The 22,448-nt window shown below is 35.0% G+C and overlaps 1 protein-coding gene across 2 annotated transcripts; it reads left to right on the forward strand.

Moving 5' to 3' along the window:
* The first annotated feature begins 800 nt into the window (after positions 1-800).
* On the forward strand, positions 801-21,683 carry flot2b (flotillin 2b). Of its 2 annotated transcripts, none has more exons than XM_073922838.1 (11): positions 801-1,015; positions 4,028-4,255; positions 5,404-5,849; positions 9,235-9,358; positions 9,448-9,566; positions 11,936-12,049; positions 12,138-12,257; positions 12,345-12,559; positions 15,191-15,374; positions 18,159-18,308; positions 19,974-21,683. In XM_073922838.1, the coding sequence occupies exons 3-11, from the start codon at positions 5,775-5,777 to the stop codon at positions 20,010-20,012; spliced, it is 1,140 nt and encodes a 379-aa protein (XP_073778939.1). In that variant the 5' UTR covers positions 801-1,015; positions 4,028-4,255; positions 5,404-5,774; the 3' UTR covers positions 20,013-21,683.
* The last annotated feature ends 765 nt before the right edge of the window (positions 21,684-22,448 follow it).

Consider the following 22,448-nt stretch of genomic DNA (forward strand, 5'->3'; position numbering starts at 1 on the left):
GCCACAAAGAAATGAACTGCCTACTTATCCAATGTGTTTAACACAGTGAATGGCTTTCCAGCTGCAACCCAGTACTGGGAAACATCCAAACACTCTCACATTCACACATACAGCCAGTTTAGTTTATTCAATTCACCTATAGCGCATGTCTTTAAGTTGTGGGGGAAAACCGGAGCCCCCAAAGTTTTTTTTTTTACGTCTGAAATGTGCTATTCTATTCTATTCTATTCTATTCTATTCTATTCTATTCTATTCTATTCTATTCTATTCTATTCTATTCTATTCTATTCTATTCTAAATAAAAGAACACAAGGTATATTTTACTCTTTTCTGCCTGTAAAATATATATTTTTTTACTCTTTTGTATTAAAATATATTAAATACTTTAAAATAAATATGCATTAATGTATATCTGCATAGGTTAAAACATGTCAACAATATAAATGTCATGCTTGTTTTTATTTTAATTTACCGATAAATCAGATTTTCCTCTTCTTTCAACAACAATAAGTAAAAAACTTGTTGTAAAAGTTCAATAAATGTCTTTTTCAGGCCACTAAAATTCAAAACGAACGTGAAAATGAGCACTGGATATATCCATAAATCTCATATTCCATTGGCGTGGCTACATGCAGCATTTACAGTAATCATGACAACACAGATCCCGTGACTCAAAACCTAGTAAGCTGCCTACCTAGCCAGCATTTTTCACCATCACAGGCGCATTGGAAAGCTCAAGTGTGCTGTCTATGTAGGGAACTTACTCGGGTTTACAACACAGCCATACAGTATCACGTACCGTCTTCCTTCCAGTGGTGGGCAGGGTCGCTTGTGTTGACAAACATTTATTCTCCCAACAGGGCGGGGATCTTTTCATTTTACGAGTCAAAAAGCTGTTAAATAAACGCCGTGATAAATATATAGGAATAAACACGAACGGATTGCTGATTGGTGTCAAATACAAGAATGGGTTGCTGCTTGACTGTTGGACCAAATGAAGCGCTCGTTGTGTCAGGTATCGTCACAAGGTTTTTACTATAGCACGTAATGTTAGGACTCTTGCTACTTTTATGCATTAATTCGTTAATAGATCATATAATTAAGTGTTTGATTTTGCATATAACGTTATTGTGAAATGTGTGGTTACGTTAAAAAACCTCATCCATACGTGTATTAGCTATAGCTAGCTAACGTTACTACGTTACTACGTTAGCTCATCTCTTCCGCATTGACACGAGATCCATTCATTCATTCATAACTGTAAAAACATTGTTTGTTTTCGTTTTTGATGCAAGTTATCACATTTATTGTTAACTCACTGGAAATGTAAACCTGCTTAACTGAAGTTTGGTATTTAGACGTTCTCGGTTGCTATGTGCCTCCAGTCACCATGTAATAGTAATTTAATTTAAATGTAACGTTAACTGCTATTCATTCACGTTTCTGTGATCTGAACTCAATTACTTTTGTGCATAATAATAGCAATATGCTATCTACAGTATATCTACTGAGTCCTTCAGAAAGACATTTGAGAAGTGACAACCTAATACTTTTACATGTATTTGCCATTAAAAATACCACATATACATTAAGAAAATATGGTAACACTTTACAATAACAGTACATGAATAATGATGTTTTAATATGTAAACTAAGCATTAGGTTATTATGAATTAATGATGGATTAAGGCAGGGGTTCCCAAACTTTTCAGCCCGCGACCCTCAAAATGAGATTGCCAGTTACTCGTGACCCCCAATATTCTCTGAGGTGGTGGTTATAAATACAGAAACCTTGTATGCAATGACGCACACACACCAATAGACCCAAGTCTATTCTTTGTTTTTTTTTATGTATGTCAGTGCTGTAAATGGGCTAGAAAATTTAACCTGGTGTTACAAAATCTGCTGCATCTGACAGTATTGCTGTGTCTTTAGTATATTGTAATTACCCGAGAAGTCGCAATCCAATAGAACTAGTAACTATAAGCTACTATAGTAACTATATAGTTTATAGCAACTATAAACGACTATTTTTTCTCATCAGTAAGTTATTGATAAAATACAGTAAGTCTTAAGGTTTAATAAAAATTTATTGATTTTTTGAAAATCACCAGGCGACCCCCCTTCATTGTCCCGCGACCCCTCGGGGGGTCCCGACCCCCACTTTGAGAACCTCTGGGTTAAGGTATGCACTAATCATGAATTAACTTTAACTACAACATGATTCACATGAGTTCATGTGTGAATGAAGGCTACCTTAATTACTTGTTAGTACATGATTGTTTGTTAATTAGTGTATTAATTACCACATTAGCTTATGCTTAATTTAACCATGATGAACTCATGATATGTTATTCTATAATTATGTTGTGACTTTACTTGGAGGGGCACATCATCATTAACCCATTCTTAACTACTCATGCAACTAGTGAGTTTACAGTGAATAACAATAGAAAAGTGTTCTGTCAACATCAACATGATCAGGAGTTCATGAGTAGTTAAGGATGAGTTAATAGTGATGTGCCCCTCCAAGTAAAGTCATGAAATAATTATACATTAACAGATCATGAGTTCATGTTGGTTACATTTAGCCTAAACTTAAATGTTAATTAATACATTAATTAACAACATGTACTAACAAGTAATTAAGGTAGTCGTTATTTACACATGAACTCATGTGACTCATGTTGTCAATTCATGATTAGTGCATACCTTAACTCATCATTAATTCATGATAAAGTAATGTTTAGTTTACATATCAATACATCGTTATTTATGTACTGTTATTGTAAAGTGTTACCGAAAATTTTGTGCTACAATAGCATTATCAAATGGTAATACCATGGTGTGTACATTACGTGTACAATTCTACCATGGTACTATATATAGTGCCACTATAAATTGTATGAAGTTATTGTATAAGTATATCATTAATCTATATAAGATGAATTTTCAGCTTCATTGCAGTCACATGATCCTTTAGAAATCACTCTTATATTAATAATTATTATTATGTTTATTACTATATTGTTATTATTGTTAATGGTAATAGTAATAAAAGCAATAATGACTGGAGTAATATCATTCATTCATTTTCTTTTCGATTTAGTCCCTTTATTAATCTGGGGTCACCACAGTGGAATGAACTGCCAACTTATCCAGCACATTTTTACATTACGTTTGGACCCAAATATTTTTCACTCTCTTGAAATTTTTGGACCTCAAATATTTTTCAATCTCTCAGTCACGGCCTAAAGTCACTGCGAAGTTGAACCCTAATAGAGTAGAATTGTATCATTAGCATGTGTTTTTAAGGCCCGTGACTGAGCGTTTCAAGAGAGTTTAAAATATTATTTAAGATTATTTTACTCGCCCCATTGGCAGATAATTTTGGTTTGTTTTAAAGAAAAATTCAGACTTCTCTCTTCTGAAGGTGAAAACAAAACAATATTTTTACTTACAGATATTTGGACTAAAAACGAGACAAAGCAAAGTAAGATTCTGTAAATGAATACGGTTATTCTCCCCAGAAAACTGTCAAACAGAGCTGTTCAAGCATCTTGTGAAACTGTATTGATAGCACAATATTTATTGCAGAAAAATAAAATATCGCAATGTCAAATTTTCCCAATATCATGCAGCCCTAGCATGCATGCATACATTATTTGACAAAATGTTTTTTCATAACACTGTACAAACAAGTCAACTATGCATGCATTTAAATCACTTTTTAAAAATATTCCATTTAACTTCTTATGCCATAAATCCCTCAAATGTTATTTTTAAAATGTATCCTTTTTAAATAAATTTTTAAAACTCTATTTTACATTCTTACTGTTTAATTTCTCAAACATTTTCACGGTCCCCCACTCTTACTATGCTGTTGCATTTTTTTCTAGGCTCTTCTCTCAAATGATCTTCCAGTTTGTCTAGTGCTTTATAATCACCTTTCACACAGATCATATCCTACCTCTGGCTTTGTTCATTGAGATTATCACTACAATGACAAGTGCTTTTTCTCCATCAGGTGCCTGTTGTGGGTCAGATGCAAAGACGTATGTGGTGGGCGGCTGGGCGTGGGCATGGTGGCTTATATCAGACACTCAGAGGTACAACAAGTCAAACAAATGCAGATCACAGGATCACTGTTCTTTGTGCGCTGCAGTAAATGTAGTCAAAGTTCACTAAAACAACACACAGTCAATGTTTGTCCGTAATTGTAAGGCCTGACCTTTCACCGCACCTGGGGCCTCATGTATCAACGCTGCGTACGCACAAAAACTTTGCGTACGCCAGGTTTCACGCTCAGAATCGCTCACGTTTGGATTTACTAACAATGAACTGAACGTGGGAATGTGCGCAGGTTCACGGCAGCTTTCTGGCAGGCGTACGCACATTTTTTGTGCGTGTCTGTTTTATTTTCATTGGCGACTCCTAGAGGCAGTTGTGTTAAATTCCTCTCTACAAAGTGTCTGAGCCTTGCAATGGCAGCTGTATGAGACGGGTTCAGCAGGTATATAAGGTTTCCATACCATACATTTGACCAGCCAAACATTAAAGCACAATTTGCAGCAGTCGCCTGTTTTCCCAATGTAATCTGAGCGATCTACCGCACGCACATTGCTATAAAGGCACTATCTGAAGATGAATTTGCATGCGTGAATCAGAAACATTTCCATTCAATAAATGTGCAAATAAAATATGATGCTTATTGATATGAACTTATTGATGATTCCTACTTGTCTTTCTCGTGATAAATAGTGGGCAAAATCTGATATGTTGCGGGGGAAAAAACAAGAAAGAGTTCATCAGACGCTGGATTCGAGGCGAGTTCATGCTCGAACGAAACTAGTCATGATCACATGCGTCTTACAAGGTGCGCCACTGAAACTGGTAAGGGTTCTGCAACATTTTACAGATATAAACCACACTATTTCTATCTTTAATGCACTCAGTGCGATGTTCAGACCCAACTGTGTTAACCGCATCCGTTAAACTCTCCCACTCTATTTTTTTCTTTTGTTGTTAATTCCGGAGAACAAACTTGCAAATAACACCGCTTTTCTCCGGTCTACCTCCGAAAGCAGCACCTCCAATTAACATTCTGTTTAAAGTTTCTCTTTTTGCTTACTTTTGCCATTGCTTTTTCGTTGGGTTTTTCCATTAGCATAGTCATTAGCATATTCATACAGGGGAGGAGGCAGGGAGGGGTTTTGTGCTCGTGCATGTTGCGCTCAGTTTCACGTTCATTCAGATGTACAAAAGAATATGCGTGAGATTCGGCGTACGCAGTGTTTCATACATCTGAATTTTTTTCTGCGTACGCACATTTACAGCTTTGTGCGTACGCAATGTTTTAGTAAGATTTCCACGCAAGTCTTCGTACATGAGGCCCCTGGTCAGGTGGGTTTGTCAAACCAGTTTGTTTCTGCATGTCGTACGGAGATTTTTAAAAACTGCAAGATAATACTTTAACATGCCATTCAGATATTGATCTGTCCATCTTAAATTTCCATGATCAGCTGAATGAGTTGATTTATGAGCTGAACTCGGGCGTTGTTTGCTTGATGCTTTCCTGCTTCATCTCTCTAATTGCATACCATGTACTTCCTGTCAGATTGTCCTTTGCACGTTTGTCCCATTTTTGACATACTGCATTGCTAAAATGTTTTGAAAAATCAGGTTCGTCTTGTTACAAGCATTGTTTAGTTGTGTTAAAGGTTGTGTTTGACTTGTGGCATTTTCTTTTTCTCTGCAGAATTACACTAGAGATTATGACACTACAGCCAAAATGCGAAGATGTGGAGACAGCGGAGGGAGTCGCCATTACAGTCACGGGAGTTGCTCAAGTAAACATTCTCACATGAAGCGATTATCGCTCAATTAATTAGATTTAAAATTTTTTATTTGATTTATGTGTGAACACAAATGTTGGAGGGATCTGTTTCTAAGTTTCTGGATCTCTAGGAACAGCATTAAAGGAATAATTCACCCAAAATGTAAAATATACTCACCATTTTTTCATATTCAAGTGCTTTCAAACTGTTATGACTTTCTTTTTTCTGGTGAACATAAGAGGCCCCATCATACACCCAGCGCAATAAGGTTCAAGACGTGTTTGGCATGATATGTTGCTATTTCCAGTTGAGGGTATCAAGAATGCACAAAAGTAAGAGAGCACAAAAAACTAATTTTAATAGTAAAATGTATAAATTTTTATTAACTGTAACATATTTACCATATAATACATATGTAAAAATATTTACTCATTTAAACAAATAAGCTTGCAAGTATTGCTAAGTACTACTTAATTATGTATTATGCATAGCAGAACATTACTTTGAGCTTGCTTTTTTTCTCTGCTTTTCTTTTCTTCTTTTATTTCAGCACCAGAAAGATGCCGTTTTGGATAGCATTTAATTTTAAATTAAAATTCAATTAAGATCGATTACAAATAGCAATGACATTTGTGATGTTATATTACTTAAGACACACTCATCGGTGTGCCGGTCTAAAAAGGAGGTGTGTTAAGGCACATTGTTGGCGTGTTGCTATTTTAAAGAGCTGAAATAGACTGCGCCATTGACTGACTTAAATCTGGTCTAAAGTCCAGGGCTAAGCACATTAGTTAAGTGCCTTTGCAGGTTCTAAACACTTACACATTGCTTAAGACACAAGTTGTAAAATGTTACAAAAATTATTATTTTCTGCATAGATATAAAAACACTACCTCTATGCCTTCTTAAAGGTTCAAGAAACCCTCGAGTACTTTTTCTGAGATTTTAACAGATTTGTGTTGAGCATCAGTTAAGACAATGTTAGCACCTGTCAGCTTTAAATGTGGGGAAACTGGCTAATTTTGAGCTTTTGTCAGCTAATTTCAGCTTCCGGGTTTAAAATGATTTAAAATGTAGCGCAAAACTGCATGTGTAAAGATGACGTGTTGGTTTCTCATTATTATATATAGCGGAGTTTTCTTATCCTATGAGAAGAACCTGGTTCTTCATTATTCATGACTGCGCGTGCTTTCTGAAGGCAAGACAGACCCGTAGTGCCAAGCTGTTTGACCCTATGTTGAGGACTGGGTGAGATTGCATTCAATCTCAATCCATGTTTTTCCTCTTGATCCCGTCAGGGCCAATACAGCAAAGCTGTTTGTGTGAAGCAAGCATTTTTGTTGGGAGAGCAGTACGAGGATGGCAGAGAATAGCAGACTTTGTCCTTTATCAGTGGAGTTCGTTCACATTTAGACACAACGCCGTGCTGCTTTGTTAGCCTAAATCCTCCAGGTGACCAACAGGGCTAATGGTTAAAATAGGCAGGGCAAGAGACCTGCTGCACTGAGTCTGCATTCAGACCCAGGGATGGAGGGAGAAGTCCTCATTTATAGTGTGTATCTAAACACGATTATATTTGTATTAATATAAATAGTGGTTACGTGCATATGAAATAAAAAATAAAAAATGTAGCAGGGCATTAAATTACTGTTTATTTCTTTGCATTTCACTTTGTAAACTATAAAATCATGCGTCTCTTCACGGTTTGTGTACAACACTGTTTCCTTATCCACAAAAAAAAATAAAATGAGTGAGGTAGAGTAAAAGTAAAGTAAAGAGAAAATAAAGAGGCCAAACGGAGGAGGCTTATTCTTTATCCTCACACAGATGGTCAGTTTTACATGAAGTCCATCATGTAAATAAAGAATGCGCCATTGCGTGACATGACATACTCTTAAATGGAATGAGAGCATATTTTTTGTTCTTTAAATAGCAAAAGTGGATTCAGATACACCCTTAATGCTTTTGCGCCATGCGCTTTACACTAAAATGACTTCCATCAGTTTATAAAAATATTTTTTTTGTGTTCCACTTTCTTGTAATTATGTTAATTTTATCCTTCAATTAAAAAGTTGAGTTTTACTTTTCTCAATCAATTCAGCCGATCTCCAGGTCTGGCGGAAACACATTTAGCTTAGCTTAGCATAGATTTTTGAATCAGTTTAGACCATTAACATCTCACTTCAAAAAAATTAAGTGTTTTGATAATTTTTCTATTTCAATCTTGACTTTTCTGTAGTTACATTGTGTACTAAGACTGACAATTTTTCTTTCTCAATTTTTCTCTGACAAAATTTTCTAGGCCGATATCTTTAGGAACTATATTTTCACTCTGGGAACAGCAGGTGCAATGATATTATGCAGCATTGTTAGCTAGTTTTCTAGCTGAGAACTATTTTTAGGCACTATGTAATATCATTTTACCTGCTCTAGCTACGGTATATATATATATATATATATATATATATGTATATGTATATATATATATATATATATTTTTTTTTTTTTTTTTATAAAGGATCATGTGGTCAAATTTGTTAAAACATCCACAAGTTTACTGACTACTGTCTGAACACGTGGTCATTATGGAACGTGCTTTGAGAGAGCACACAAAAACAAAATATTCATACTTTGGTGTGTTGAAACAAAACACACAGATTATTATCAAAATTGTTGTTGTCATCTGCATTCTTTTCATTCTATTGCTTCTAATCTTATTCATAAAACTGCACAGCATGGGTTCATTCATTGCGCACTCGTGCACGTGTGTTAAGTGAGCAATTTAGAGATTGGATGAAGTAAGATGGAGGAGAGTCAAGAAAAATCAAAACATGAGTTACAAGAGACAAACTTGAAAACATGTTAATTTTAGGTGGGAATCGCAGTCACTTGCGATCTGGTTATATTATGATAAGATGAGTTCGTCAAATACAGTATAGGTTATATAGAATGTAGTGTGATATTAAGCATATATTAATGGTTGAATCAATTTTACAGCTTGATAGATTGTCTTTCTCTTACTTAAAAGCATAAAATCTAAAAAAAAAATTTATAATAAGATTTATTAATATTAATATTTTTAAGTCCTTCATTAATCTTCAGGACACAAATTAAGATATTGTAGATGAAATCTGAGAGCTCCCTCATCCTCCATAGACAGCAACACTCCCAACTTATTCAAAGTTCAGAAATTAAAAACAAAATTACATGTTATGGGTAAACTGAACCATTAATGAGCGATGGAAACAACTTATCCAAAACAACTAATTCAGTAATAAACACAGGAAGTGTAAACAAAGGAGCTTCATCAATGTATCATTAAACAATGCACACCCCCTATTTCAAGTTATTTTTGAAGAGTTCAAAATGTGGATAACTGGTGCATTCTGTTTTCCAGGTCAAGGTTATGACTGACAAAGACTTGCTGGCTATTGCTTGTGAGCAGTTTCTGGGAAAGTCTGTCATGGAAATCAAAGCTGTGGTTCTGCAAACCCTTGAGGGACATTTGCGTTCAATCTTAGGTTAATACATCACCAAGAATTACAATAACCTTATTAAAACTAACACTTCCTTCTATGATTTTTAATGTTGTGTTGCTGTTCAACAACAGGCACATTAACCGTGGAGCAGATCTACCAGGACAGAGATCAGTTTGCTCGGCTGGTGAGAGAGGTGGCAGCTCCTGACGTGGGCCGCATGGGCATCGAGATCCTCAGCTTCACTATCAAAGTAAGTTATGAGGGTTTTGAATGCAAAATCACTCAAGATGCAGAATAGATGTGCATTAGCCGTCATGCATTTTGCAATAAACAAATAAAAGCACATTTTGAGAACAAACAAAACCCATCCAGAGATATTGTTTGTTTTTATAAATGTAATTATATGTTCATTCTAACTGCCTTCTAACTGGCTTCATCATGCAGTTGATTCCTTTAGACCAAGGGTATCCAATTTCTGTCCTAGAGGGTCGGTGTTCTGTTGAGTTTAGCTCCAACTTGCTTCAACGCACTTGCCAGGAAGTTTCCAGTATATCTAGTGAGAATTAGTTGGTCCAGGTGTGTTTGATTAGGGTTGGAGCTAAACTCTCCAGGACACTGGGTTGTGGCTAGATAAGATATGGTTGCAGCGGGAAGTTAACGAGACTCATTTATATTATTTTAGATTAAATTTCCCATTTATTGTATTTTATTAACGTCTATCCCCACCCCAACCCTAAACCCGATCGTCACAGTAATGTAAAAACAATACTCGTACCAAGTATTATTTATGTTACCTAATAAATTACCTAGTAAATTGTATTTTTTTGTCTACCACTACCCTAACCCTACCAGATCATCACAGTACTGTAAATTTATTAACCATTGTTATGACAATGTCATAATAAATGCTGCTATATTGATGTGCATATCGTACTTCCAGCCATCCGTGTATCTGATCTAGACTTTACCAAGACATTGGCCGTCCAGGACACAGTTTGGACACCCTTGGTCTAAAGGCATCAACTTCATGATGAAGCCAGTTAGAAGGCAGTTAGAATGAACATATAATTAAATTATGAAAGCAAACAATATCTCTGTATGGGGTTTTTGTTTGTTATGTTTGAGAAATGACAGTTATGTGATATTACACAAACAAGAGGTAATATTGATTTGGTTCAATTTCAAACACAATATTGACTGTTTTTTTTTTCAGTTTTGCCAATAAAATAGTTCTAAACTTAGAACAAAAGATTATTTTTGTATGTATTTTAACAAATTTATTGATTCAAATATCTATTTATAATGATAGTTTCATTCTTTCAAAATGAATCAGCCTTTTTGAATGGATCATTTGTAGTGTCGTATTTGCTTATCCACAACCAGTTCAAAAACACAACTAGCTATCGTTAGCGTAAAAAAAATCTGAATAATATAAAGATAGGATTCTTAATAGGATTCAAAAACACCTTTCGTGTTTCAATACTTTCATATTGTTTAGTTTAGTAATCACATTTAGTATTTTATTATTGTAGTATTTAAAGCAGCATTTTAAAATTTCAGTTTAAGATATAGTAATAATTTTAAACATAATAAGTGTAATATTTTAGGTTTTTTTTTCTATTTAGTATTTTTCTAGTAGTATTTCTATTTTTTATATTCAGTAATTATATCATTAACTTACTTCATTTTTATACATAGGTGCCAAATCAACAATATAAATACATTGGTGTTTTTTTATTTAAGTTTAGGCATTTTAATTTTTTCATATTTGTTTATTTTTATTATTAGAAATCTGACATTGTTTATTGTGTTTATTGTATGAAGTTATTCAAAGTTTCTAAATAATAATTGTATGAATCAAAAGGTATTACTCTCTTAATGAACTGATTTTAAGACATTAAACATTCTTTACAATTATCAATTACACATTACTATACTGTATTATATTATATTATATTATATTATATTAGATTAGATTATATTACCCTCGGCTGTGTCAGTTGCCATTTCTGTGTAGGTTTTCTCAGAGTGCTCAGGTTTCCCCCACAGTCCAAAGTCATTTGGTATAGGTATATTGGATAGGCTAAATTGTCCATAGTGTATGAGTGTGAATGAGTGTGTATGTGGATGTTTTCCATTGATGAATTGTGGCTGGAAGGGCATCCGCTGCATAAAACATATGCTGCTGGATAAGTTGCCGGTTTATTCCTCTGTGGCAACCCTGGAATAATAAAAGGACTAAGCCAAAAAGATTGAATGAATATTATATAATATAATATAATATAATATAATATAATATAATATAATATAATATAATATAATATAATATAATATAATATAATATAATATAATATAATATTATATTATATTATATTATGTTGTTATGTTATATTACATTATGTGTATCCTGTTGTTTAAAGGTCTTAAAGTCCTTCAGAGTTTCCACAAAAATATTGAGCAATATTTCAGCATTGATGGATATTTTGAATTATAGTTAATAAAATATTCTTCATCTAATAATGTATCTATAAATCAACCATAAAGTATCATTTCCTAACACATTTACCTCCTATCAGGTTATTTACTTTACTATACTCTGACACTTGTCTCTCCAAACAGGATGTTTACGATAAGCTGGACTACTTGAGTTCTCTTGGAAAGACGCAGACAGCTGCTGTACAAAGAGACGCAGACATCGGAGTGGCCGAGGCAGAGAGGGATGCTGGGATTAGAGTAAGAGGCTTCTGTCTTAGTTTTCTTTACGGCTAATGCATTATCCATTAGATACACGGTCTTCAAAGCTGCTGTTTTCTCCCATCAGGAAGCTGAATGCAAGAAAGAAATGATGGATGTGAAGTTCTTGGCCGACACTAAAATGGCCGACTCCAAACGAGAGCTTGAGCTGCAAAAAGCCGCTTTTAACCAAGAAGTAAACACTAAGGTCAGATTCAATGTAATTCCAGTGCCTGGCCATCTTTTTTAGTCATGGTCATTGGGTTAGTGATGTTTGCGTTTGTCCACCTCGCAGAAAGCCGAGTCTCAACTGGCCTATGAGCTGCAAGCCGCTAAAGAGCAGCAGAAGATCCGATTGGAGGAGATCGAAATCGAGGTTGTGCAGAGGAAAAAACAAATCTCCATAGAGGAGAGGGAGATTGAGAGGACAGAGAAGGAGCTCATCGCTACGGTCAAGCGGCCGGCTGAAGCCGAGGCTTACAAGATGGAGCAGCTCGCTGAAGGATACAAGTGAGTCCTGTATCTTATCAACTCTTTATAAAGCTCACATCTGTCTATCCATATTTTTTAGAGATCTTTTTATCATTTTTGTACCACATAGTGTTAAATTTAGAGGTGCCATAAAATGAAAGTCTACATGTATCTAGGGATAGCTGAATAATAAGAGAATAATAAGAACATAGTAATGACACTGTGAACATCAAGCATGGTTCCTCAGTCTCATTTAAATCCCGTGAGTGTAAATCTTTGTGAAAAACAGACCAATTGCAACAAAACAAAGATTGTGACAATCCACATGGGATCATTAATATGCATGCCCCAGGTCCAAGCATTTGATTGGTCACAACATTTTCTCATGAGATTACAACAGTGATAAATCTTTTCAATATTTTAAGGTCTATCTAAGCTTGTATTATACTTTCACTGTATGTGAGACTTTTATTTTGAAAATGGGGACAGGCTTTAAGACTAAGTTATACTTTTGCACCATGTGCACGCGCAGCCTTCGTGCGGTCACAGACCCCTCGCGGTGGCTAACTCCGACACTGACGGCGACGCTGACAATGCGTAGCGCAAGCTATGTGATTGGTCGGTTTAGTAGCGGTGACAAGCATGGACGGCGCAGAGAGCAGCGAGCCTGTTGGCTTTTGTTTTATGTTTACAATATGATTAAAGTTGTTGCACGTCTGCCAGTTCACACCTCTGAATGAGCTAATTTTAGCTTCTTGTACATTAAGGTAGCATTCAGTAAAACAAAACCCCTGCAAAGAATCTCGACACAAAGCAATATAAAAACCTACTGCCAGCTAGCGTTTCAGAAGTGTTGTTGCAGAGCAACACAAACAGCACACAGAAGTATAAATGCACAACAACGCACAAGGCATGCGCCGTGGGTCACGCCGATCACTCGACGCAGGAGTATAAACCAGGCTTAAGGCAGGCGCTGTGGGTCATGCCGATCACACGACGCAATAGTATAAATCAGCCTTTAGCAGTAGTTCTGTGAAGAACGCAACCATTCATGGTCTCATCTGTTTACATCCTGTAAGAAATTGCTGAACTGCAAAATGCTGGATATACAGATTCGGTAGTGTTCGATATATGGATTGTAGTGTTAGGCTTTTGTTAGTTTAACACAGAGATGCTCAAAGTAGAGCCCGCGGGCTAAAGTTGGCACATTGTAACCTTTGATTTGGACCACCATCCCATCTGAGAAGAGAGTGAGAATGATGGAGAGGGTTGGGGTGAATGCCTTTAAAAGAGATTGTCATTTCTAATTTGACAGAACTTTTTTTTGTTCGTGTTATTGCTGAGCTACAAAAAACATGTTTTAGTTAAATGTTATGTATGACTCTGATTTTTAAAAATGTAAATAATGTCTTGACGAATAGAGTATGCAGAAGACATCGGTGAGCAATTCAAGGCAAAAACTAGTGTCACTCTATTCTGTTATAAATGAGATTGTTTTTGTTTTTGCTGTAATATGTTCATTATATAATGTAAAAAATGATGTGGTATTAGTTAATATATTAGACGACTATATTTACTTTCGGTCCACTAGCCTCAATCAAGTTTAGTTTTTGGCCCTTAATAAGAAAAAGTTTGGGCACCCCTGCTTTAACACATACATTGTGAAATTTGCTGTGAATTTTTTGTAATAAGGCAACAAACACATACTGCACACAGACTGCTGAGTATAAGTGTTTGTCATCATTTTCTTTTCGGCTTAGTCTCTTTATTAATCCTGGGTCGCCACAGCGAAATGAACCGCCAATTCATACAGCACATGTTTTTACACAGCGGATGCCCTTTCAGCTGCAACCCATTTCTGGGAAACATCCATACACACTCATTCACACTCATACACTACGGACAATTTAGCCTACCCAATTCACCTGTACCACATGTCTTTGGACTGTCGGGGAAACTGGAGCACCCGGAGGAAACATGAACGTAGGGAGAAAATGCAAACTCCACACAGAAACGGCAACTGACCCAGTCGAGGCTCGAATCAGCGACCTTCTTGCTATGAGGCAACAGCACTACCTAATGCACCACTGCGTTGGCCTATAAGTGTTTATTGCATGTTAATTAATATATTGCATTAATGCAGTCTATAGCACCTTTAAATGATTTGTTAATCGGTGTGAATAAATTAAAATAACAATAAATATGCATTTTATTTAAAATAATTGAAATAAAAATTGAAATTATTTAAATGACAATTAATCCGCACAAAATTCAAAATTATGACAAGCCTTATTGAAATCCATTTTAACAACTCACAGGATCAGGATTTTTACATCTGAAATAAGAAAATCATTCACACTGGATCTCAATATTAAACTTGATATTGACAAAGTGACAAAAAACCTAACAAACAAATAGGAAGCATCACTGAATGTATAATGTCATGTTTTATTGTTTGACTTCAGGGTGAAAAATTGCCTCAGCATAATGTGTGGCATTTAAAGGCTCGTGAATCATCCCTAATCTCTTCATGCCCACTAAGCTACACCGCTCCATATCTGTTTATACCTTCAGCTGTTTGAATAATGTTTCACAGATGTGCCACAGGATGTCTGATTAATCACGTATGATCATGTCGAATAAATTGGGCTTTATTTGTGCCGCTGACAGGATGCAGAAAGTGCTGACGGCTCAGGCGGAGGCAGAGAAGATCCGCAAGATCGGAGAAGCGGAGGCCATCTCCATCTCATCTGTGGGAAAAGCAGAGGCCGAGAGAATGAGGCTGAAGGCTGAGGCTTATCAGCAGTATGGGGAGGCCGCCAAAACTGCTCTCGTCTTGGATGCTCTACCTAAGGTCAGTCAACTGCTTTTACTCTATATGTTTATTATAATACACTGATGGAGGTATTAGAGGCTACTACAGCTATAGCTTGGTTTGCTATTTAGGTTTTGTAATTGGTGTTGATATTTATATGCGTACAAGTAACATTATTAGTTTGTCTACACAGTAGTTTTATACATAATTATTATTTTTTTATGTTTAGTAATTATACCTTAGCATCAGCTTATTTTATTTTACATTCATTCCAAATAAGCAATATCAATGATTTTTTATTATTTTTAAGTGTAGGCTTTTATATTTTTCCTAATTTCATATACAGTGGTCCCTCGTTTGTTTTGCAGGGGTTGCTTTCCAAAAATAGCCCACGATAGGTGAAATCCGCAAAGTAGACAGCTTTATTTTTTACAATAATTATAAATGTTTTAAGGCTGTGAAACTCCTCATTACACACTTTATACATTTTTCTCAGACAGGCATTAACATTTTCACATCCTTCTCTCTTGTTTGAACACTTAAAGCACTTTGATCAAAGATTTATGTTAATTTGGCAAACTGAACGCATTCTGTACTGTACGAGACACAGAGGAGATTGATTGACAATGGTTTACGGTCAATCAGGACGCAGAATACAATGTGGTTTAAAAAATAAACAAAATAAATAATTCTGTTGAACTGTGAAACTGTGAATTCTCAGAAATCTAACAGTAAAATGAATTATGTTGCAAAGTTTTAATTCTTTTTTTAAATTTTAATGTATTTGTTAGAAATAATAAACTTCTAATGAAATGTATTTTGTGATTTAAAAATTTTTAAATCTAAAAATATTATATTATATTATATTATATTATATTATATTATATTATATTATATTATATTATATTATATTATATTATATTATATTATATTATATTATATTAAATAGGCTCTTTGTATTATTAAAAATTAATCTCAGTTCCCACAAAAATATTAAGCAGCTTAATTGTTTTCAACAATGATAGATATTGTGAAATAAATTAAGTTCAATATTTATTTATCTAATAATATGTGTTCATTAATTATGATATCATTTCATAAAACATTTATGTCTATTAATGTCTACTAAGGAGCTCATTTTTAGATTTTTTAACTTCTGTTGATATTTCAATACGTAATAATACTAGAATGGTTTTAAACACTATCAATTCTCCATGAAAGGGCTTACCTGAAGGATGCTAAGCCCTGTTGTCATCTATATATTTGTTCTGTTGTATTGATTTATGGTATTGGTTGTAATTTGTTTATTTGTTTATTACTTACTGTTCACGTTTGATTGATGTCATTTTGAACACAGCCTCATGGCAAAAGCTATAGGTGACCTATTATTTAAAAGCGGAATTTGTTACCAAAAATGTCTCCAAAGCTTGTGAAAATAAAAAGCATATGTTAATTCTTTTAATTTATATTGGGTTATTTGACATGACATGGCATATCCTGCTGGTTAGAACATTTCTGCTGTGGTTTACATGTGTCAAATTGTAAAAATAGACTTTTCAAAAAAATAAAAAATAAATAAACAATATCCTACTTAATAATAATAATAATAATAATCATCATTATCATAGGCGAGGCAGTGGCACAGTAGGTAGTACTGTCGCCTCACAGCAAGAAGGTCGCTGGTTCGAGCCTCGGCTCAGTTGGCGTTTCTGTGTGGAGTTTGCATGTTCTCCCTGCCTTCGCGTGGGTTTCCTCCGGGTGCTCCGGTTTCCCCCACAGTCCAAAGACATGCGGTACAGGTGAATTGGTTAGGCTAAATTGTCCGTAGTGAATGTGTGTGTATGTTTCCCAGAGATGGGTTGCGGCTGGAAGGGCATCCGCTGCGTAAAAACTTACTGGATAAGTTGGCGGTTCTTTCCTCTGTGGTGACCCCGGATTAATAAAGGGACTAAGCCGACAAGAAAATGAATGAATCATCATCATAATCATCATTAATATGATAAATATTATTATTAAAGTTAGATTTTTCCTTTTTAAAAAATAATAAATATTACATTTCATAATGTAAAATAAATAGCCTCATTATTTAGTTAAATGTTTTATATGATATTAGTTTTAGCTTTTGTAAGTGCTATTTTTTATAATAGAACATGTAATGAACAACTTCTCAATAATATTAGGCCCAATATGTGTCATTTACATAAATTTCAGTTAATATGGAAAGCGAGTGCATGTTTTTACCAAATCTAATATTGGATTTTATTTTAAATGCGTGTGCGTGTAAAACAGTATAATTTGCACAAAGAAATTATGGGTTTTTCTCTAATGAAGTAGTTACTTCACCCAGTTTCGAAAATCATTAAGGGCAATTTACGTTATAACTAACTTGGTTCAAGCAATGGATCTGTGACAGAGAAACGACAGGTTTTGGGAAACACTCGTCACTGCATTGTTCTTTCCCAAACGATGCATCATACTATGATAGTTCAGCCACGAGTTACATCGTTGTGTTTGAAACCCACCCCAGATGGGTAGTAAAAAATCCTTAAAGTAATATTTCACCCAAAATTCTAATTTACTCCCCCTCGAGTGGTTTCAGACATGTTTGACTAAAAGACAAAAGAAAATATTTTAAAGAAAGCTGGAAACTAATTACCATTGACTTCCATAGCAGAAAAAACCAACGACAATAGTTACAGATTTCAGCTTTCTTCAAAATATCTTCTTTTGTGTTCAACAAAAAAAGAGAAAAATATTTCAAGATATAACATCAAAGTTTAGTAGTAGCACTATTTCTGACTTTTGTACTGTGTAACCGCACAGATTGCTGGGAAGGTGTCTGCTCCTCTGGCCAGGACCAATGAGATTGTCATTCTGAGTGGTGATGGCAGCCGTGTGACCGGGGAAGTGAACCGGCTCCTCGCTGAGCTGCCCGTCTCTGTTAATGCCCTCACCGGTGTGGATTTGTCCAAGGTGAGACTTCAGTACATTCAACACAAACACAACACATGACCTGGTTGGAAATCAGGCCCCGGGTCTGTTCTTCAGGCGAGGATTACTCGGTTAGCTGGATTTGGTTATTGACGATTTGACACAATCCAGGATCGTTTCGTTCTTTAAAACCCATCCCAGAGTTGTTGTCATAGCAACATGTTTGGTAGCTCAAACATGCTCGGGTTAGGAGCAGGCTTATTTCATATAAAGAGGATTAGATCGGGTCATTTCCAGCAAAGGAGATACTGAAATGCTGATATTTTCTTACAGAAGTAACTCGGGCCAAACAGAATCTGCAGAAATATTTAGCTGTTTCTGCAGAGAATTTTGTTAAATATCTGCGGATTTATGCGGAATGATTTTGGCAGTATCATAACTAAAAAATTAATATATGAAGTAAAAAATAATACCATTTTAAACTTTAATTTTATGTAAACAATGCAAATCAAATTAGATCCACTTTATTTGGTAAACAAAGCAAGTCTCATATATATCTACTAAAAGACAATATGAAAATATGACTTTACAAACTGTATTGTAAATAAATCATATGAACATTTTCATGTTAGTCAATATATAAAATAAAATTAGTTTAAAAACAGAATAAATATAAATGCACACCCATTTATTCAAGTAAATAAACAGATTCAATAATAGGATAAAAATCTGTGGAAATCTTGCTGAATTCCGCGGTCGTAGATTCCGAGCCCTATCATACACCCGGCGCAATGTGGCGCAAGGTGCGATGCAATTGTTGTTTGCTTGTTTCAGCTTGGCGCAAGAGTCGTTTTGACATTTTTTTACGTCATGTAAATCGCAAAAGCACCATGGTGCGACGCAACTGACTCTTAAAGGGAATGGGAGATGAGACTCTGATTGGTTTATTCTCCAAACACACTGATAACTCATTAAGAAAATAAGCTCAACCCTTTTAGACCATGTGCCACGGCGCAAAGCAGATTTTTCCGTCCTTATGTTAGCAAAAGGGGATTCTGACATACCCTAAATGCGTGTGCGCCCTGCGCTTTGCACTTTGCGCATGGACCGTCAAAATAGAGCCCTTTATGTGGGCCAAATAGTAACCTATAGATTACATAAAATGAATAAAATTAAAAAATAGTAAAAAATTATACATATTTTTATATAAATAGAGCCATGCAGTCTGCACTTCGAAATAAAAGTACAAAAACTGTCATGTCGATGTTTTCTTCCCTTAAGGGGGTTTGAAGAGAACATTAATAAATATGGACTTTTCAGATACAAATGTTTGTTCGACATTATGTAATATAAGAAAAAATACTGGAGTGCATAAAAAGTTTTGCTGTATTAGTCTGCTAAAGTTGGCCACATTAAAATAATAGATGAAAGATGAAAATATACTACAGTAATATAAAGTAAATACTACAGTTTTTTAACCATACTGACACATCCATTAGAGAGTGGATGAAATGACAGAGACTGTGCAATCAGCTACAATGTTGCTAATATTGTTTTTTTAAGTATGGGCAATATATATCACATCACAAATTATTCAGGGCATGTCCATGTGTTGTAAGATTAGTCAATATATTGATTATTGTGACAGGCTTAGTGATTGTTGATAATGTAAAAAGAAATGAATAACAACTATTTCTACCTTTACAGATGCCTCTGCTGCAGAAGTTGACCGGTGCTCAAGCATGAAGTGGATCAGCTCCGTCTTCTCCATGATATGTTGTATGCACTCACACAAACTGCCTTTAGACGACTTGGGAAATCTTTTTTTTTTCTTTTATTCTTTTCTTTTTATGGAATAAAAACAAAACAAAAAAAAACAAAACAAATAACATACAAGTAGATTTTTGATACCTCTGGTGCCTTAATGTTTCCTAGGACCAGAATATCTGCATGCTCTGCTGCTCCCACAGTTCCCCACTTCAATATATTATTATCACATCCGCACTGGAAGCATTAGTACAATCAGTATTGTTTTTTGTTTTGTTTTGTTATAGTTTTGACTTTGTAGTGTCTGACCTATCACACAGACTTTTATATTTGACATTTTATACACTTTATTTTCAGCTACGTCGACACTTTATCTCCTAAAGGTGAGTCAGCTTTAGATTCCAGTCCAATTCTTGGATCCCTCCAAAGTCTACTGCTACTTTTAAGTCATTTTAGGTCACTTTTTTAACAACAAATACAATTCCTGCCAGAGTTTCATTCAGGAAAACTGCCATTGATGCAGTCTAGCGAGTAGCGTCTAGTGTACTGAGCTCTTACGGGTAAATATTACAGTAAATATTGTCATTTTAGGTAGAATTGAGAGTCATTTTTAATGTTGCAGATATGTAAAAACAGACATGGCCTTTATGAAGCAAACCATCTCCTAAATGTTCATGAGCTCATCAATAGTTCAGACTATTATTGCCTGTAAATTTTGTATGATTTTTGATTATACTCGTACTTTGGTTTGTTTTAGATTGGTATGGGACACAAATAGTTGTAAAGACAATTTAGTTGATCATTTATTTTTAGCAAACTAATACAATGATCCAATGCTGTTAAAATGGAGTTTTTAATATATATATTAACACTATGGACAATAACTTTCATTCTGTTGTTGTTTGTTTAGTTTGTGTATTTGTCACTGTGAAAGATAAATTACCTCGTTTTGCTCAGTTAGTTCAGGTTTTAAGGTTTGTCTTTTATTTTATTATTATGTTTTGCTTTTTTTTGTGCTGTAAAGGGGCAAAGTCACTTTTCCACGTGTTTTGTAATGAAGACACCAAAAGCCAAGAGATCATTCCATCTTTTTGTGCATACCGTCCATTATTATTATTATTATTATAATTATTATTAAACATCAGATGTTTATAAAGCTGTTTATGTATTCTGTTTTAGCATGAATAATACCCCCTTATTCTTTTATATATTATAGAAACCGATTGAAACTAATAGGAAATGTTTTATTGTGTAAAACACAATATTATTTTTATTTAGGTTTACGACTTTGATTCAAGTTCGACTTATTCAGAACTAATAAAGCCATGTCAGGTTTAGCCATTTAGCATTAGAGCATCATAGACTGTTTATGTGCTTTGTATGGCATTGGTGATGAACTGTACTGTACTGTACTGCTGTGTATTGGAACAAAAAAAAAAAAACATTATAGGAATTCTTGAACTGTATGGCAGGATGAAGGCCAGATGTGCTTTTGCTTTAATGGGTCAAACGATACACTAACTGCAAATATGCCATTGACTACGTGGGGAGAATTTGGTAGTTTTATACATGACTCTTTACACAGGTTTAACTCAGCATGTTTATGGTGCATGTAGCTATTTCCAGATGTAATAAATGTAATGTGAACCAGATTCTGTCCGTGTCAATTTTTCCCTCATGACTCGTTTAAAAGTGCTGGAGGTTTATGAAACGTCACGTTGTATTCGGTAAGTAATTCCGGTGTTTGTGAAACGGCATCTTTTGTTATGGAACAACGACACCGTGTGGTTCAAATATGCAATGCAGAGTTATATCTATAAAGGACATGGGTAGTTGACGAACAGGCTGTTAAAGTGCTTCTATTATTGAAGAATAAAATGGTTCCCTGCTAGAAAAACAGCTTATCAGCCTAGGCTAGATTTAGTTGGTCGATCGTCCTGGTTTTAGAGCGGTTTTAATCATTCCCAGGCTGGTTTCAGTAATTTCCAGTCAGATCTTAGCTGGTCAGGCTGAAAATTTACCAGCTAAAAACAGCTTGACCAGCCTGGTTTAAGCTGGACGTTGCTGGTTTTAGCTAGGCTGGTCAAGCTGGTCATCTCCCAGCCTGACCAGCTAAGACCAAGCTGGAAATGACTGAAACCAGCCTGCAAATGGCCTAAACCCCTCTAAAACCATGCTGGCCGACCAGCTGAAACCAACCCACCAGCTTAGGCTTTCAGCAGGGTAGTTTGATTAAACTGAAGAAACACAACTTATAATAGCATGAGAGCGATTTACCCTTTGATTGTTTTTGGTCTATCGCTTGTTGAACACTTAGCCTATCCTCATGCTGTTCAAGTTTTTTTCTCCAAAATGTGTTGGACATTTTCAATAAATGGGTTAGCAAAAACCTACGGATTATAAATGTAACTTTTA

This window comes from Danio rerio, chromosome 15 (genome assembly GCF_049306965.1).
Source record: "Danio rerio strain Tuebingen ecotype United States chromosome 15, GRCz12tu, whole genome shotgun sequence".
In the NCBI taxonomy this organism is placed as follows: Eukaryota; Metazoa; Chordata; class Actinopteri; order Cypriniformes; family Danionidae; genus Danio; species Danio rerio.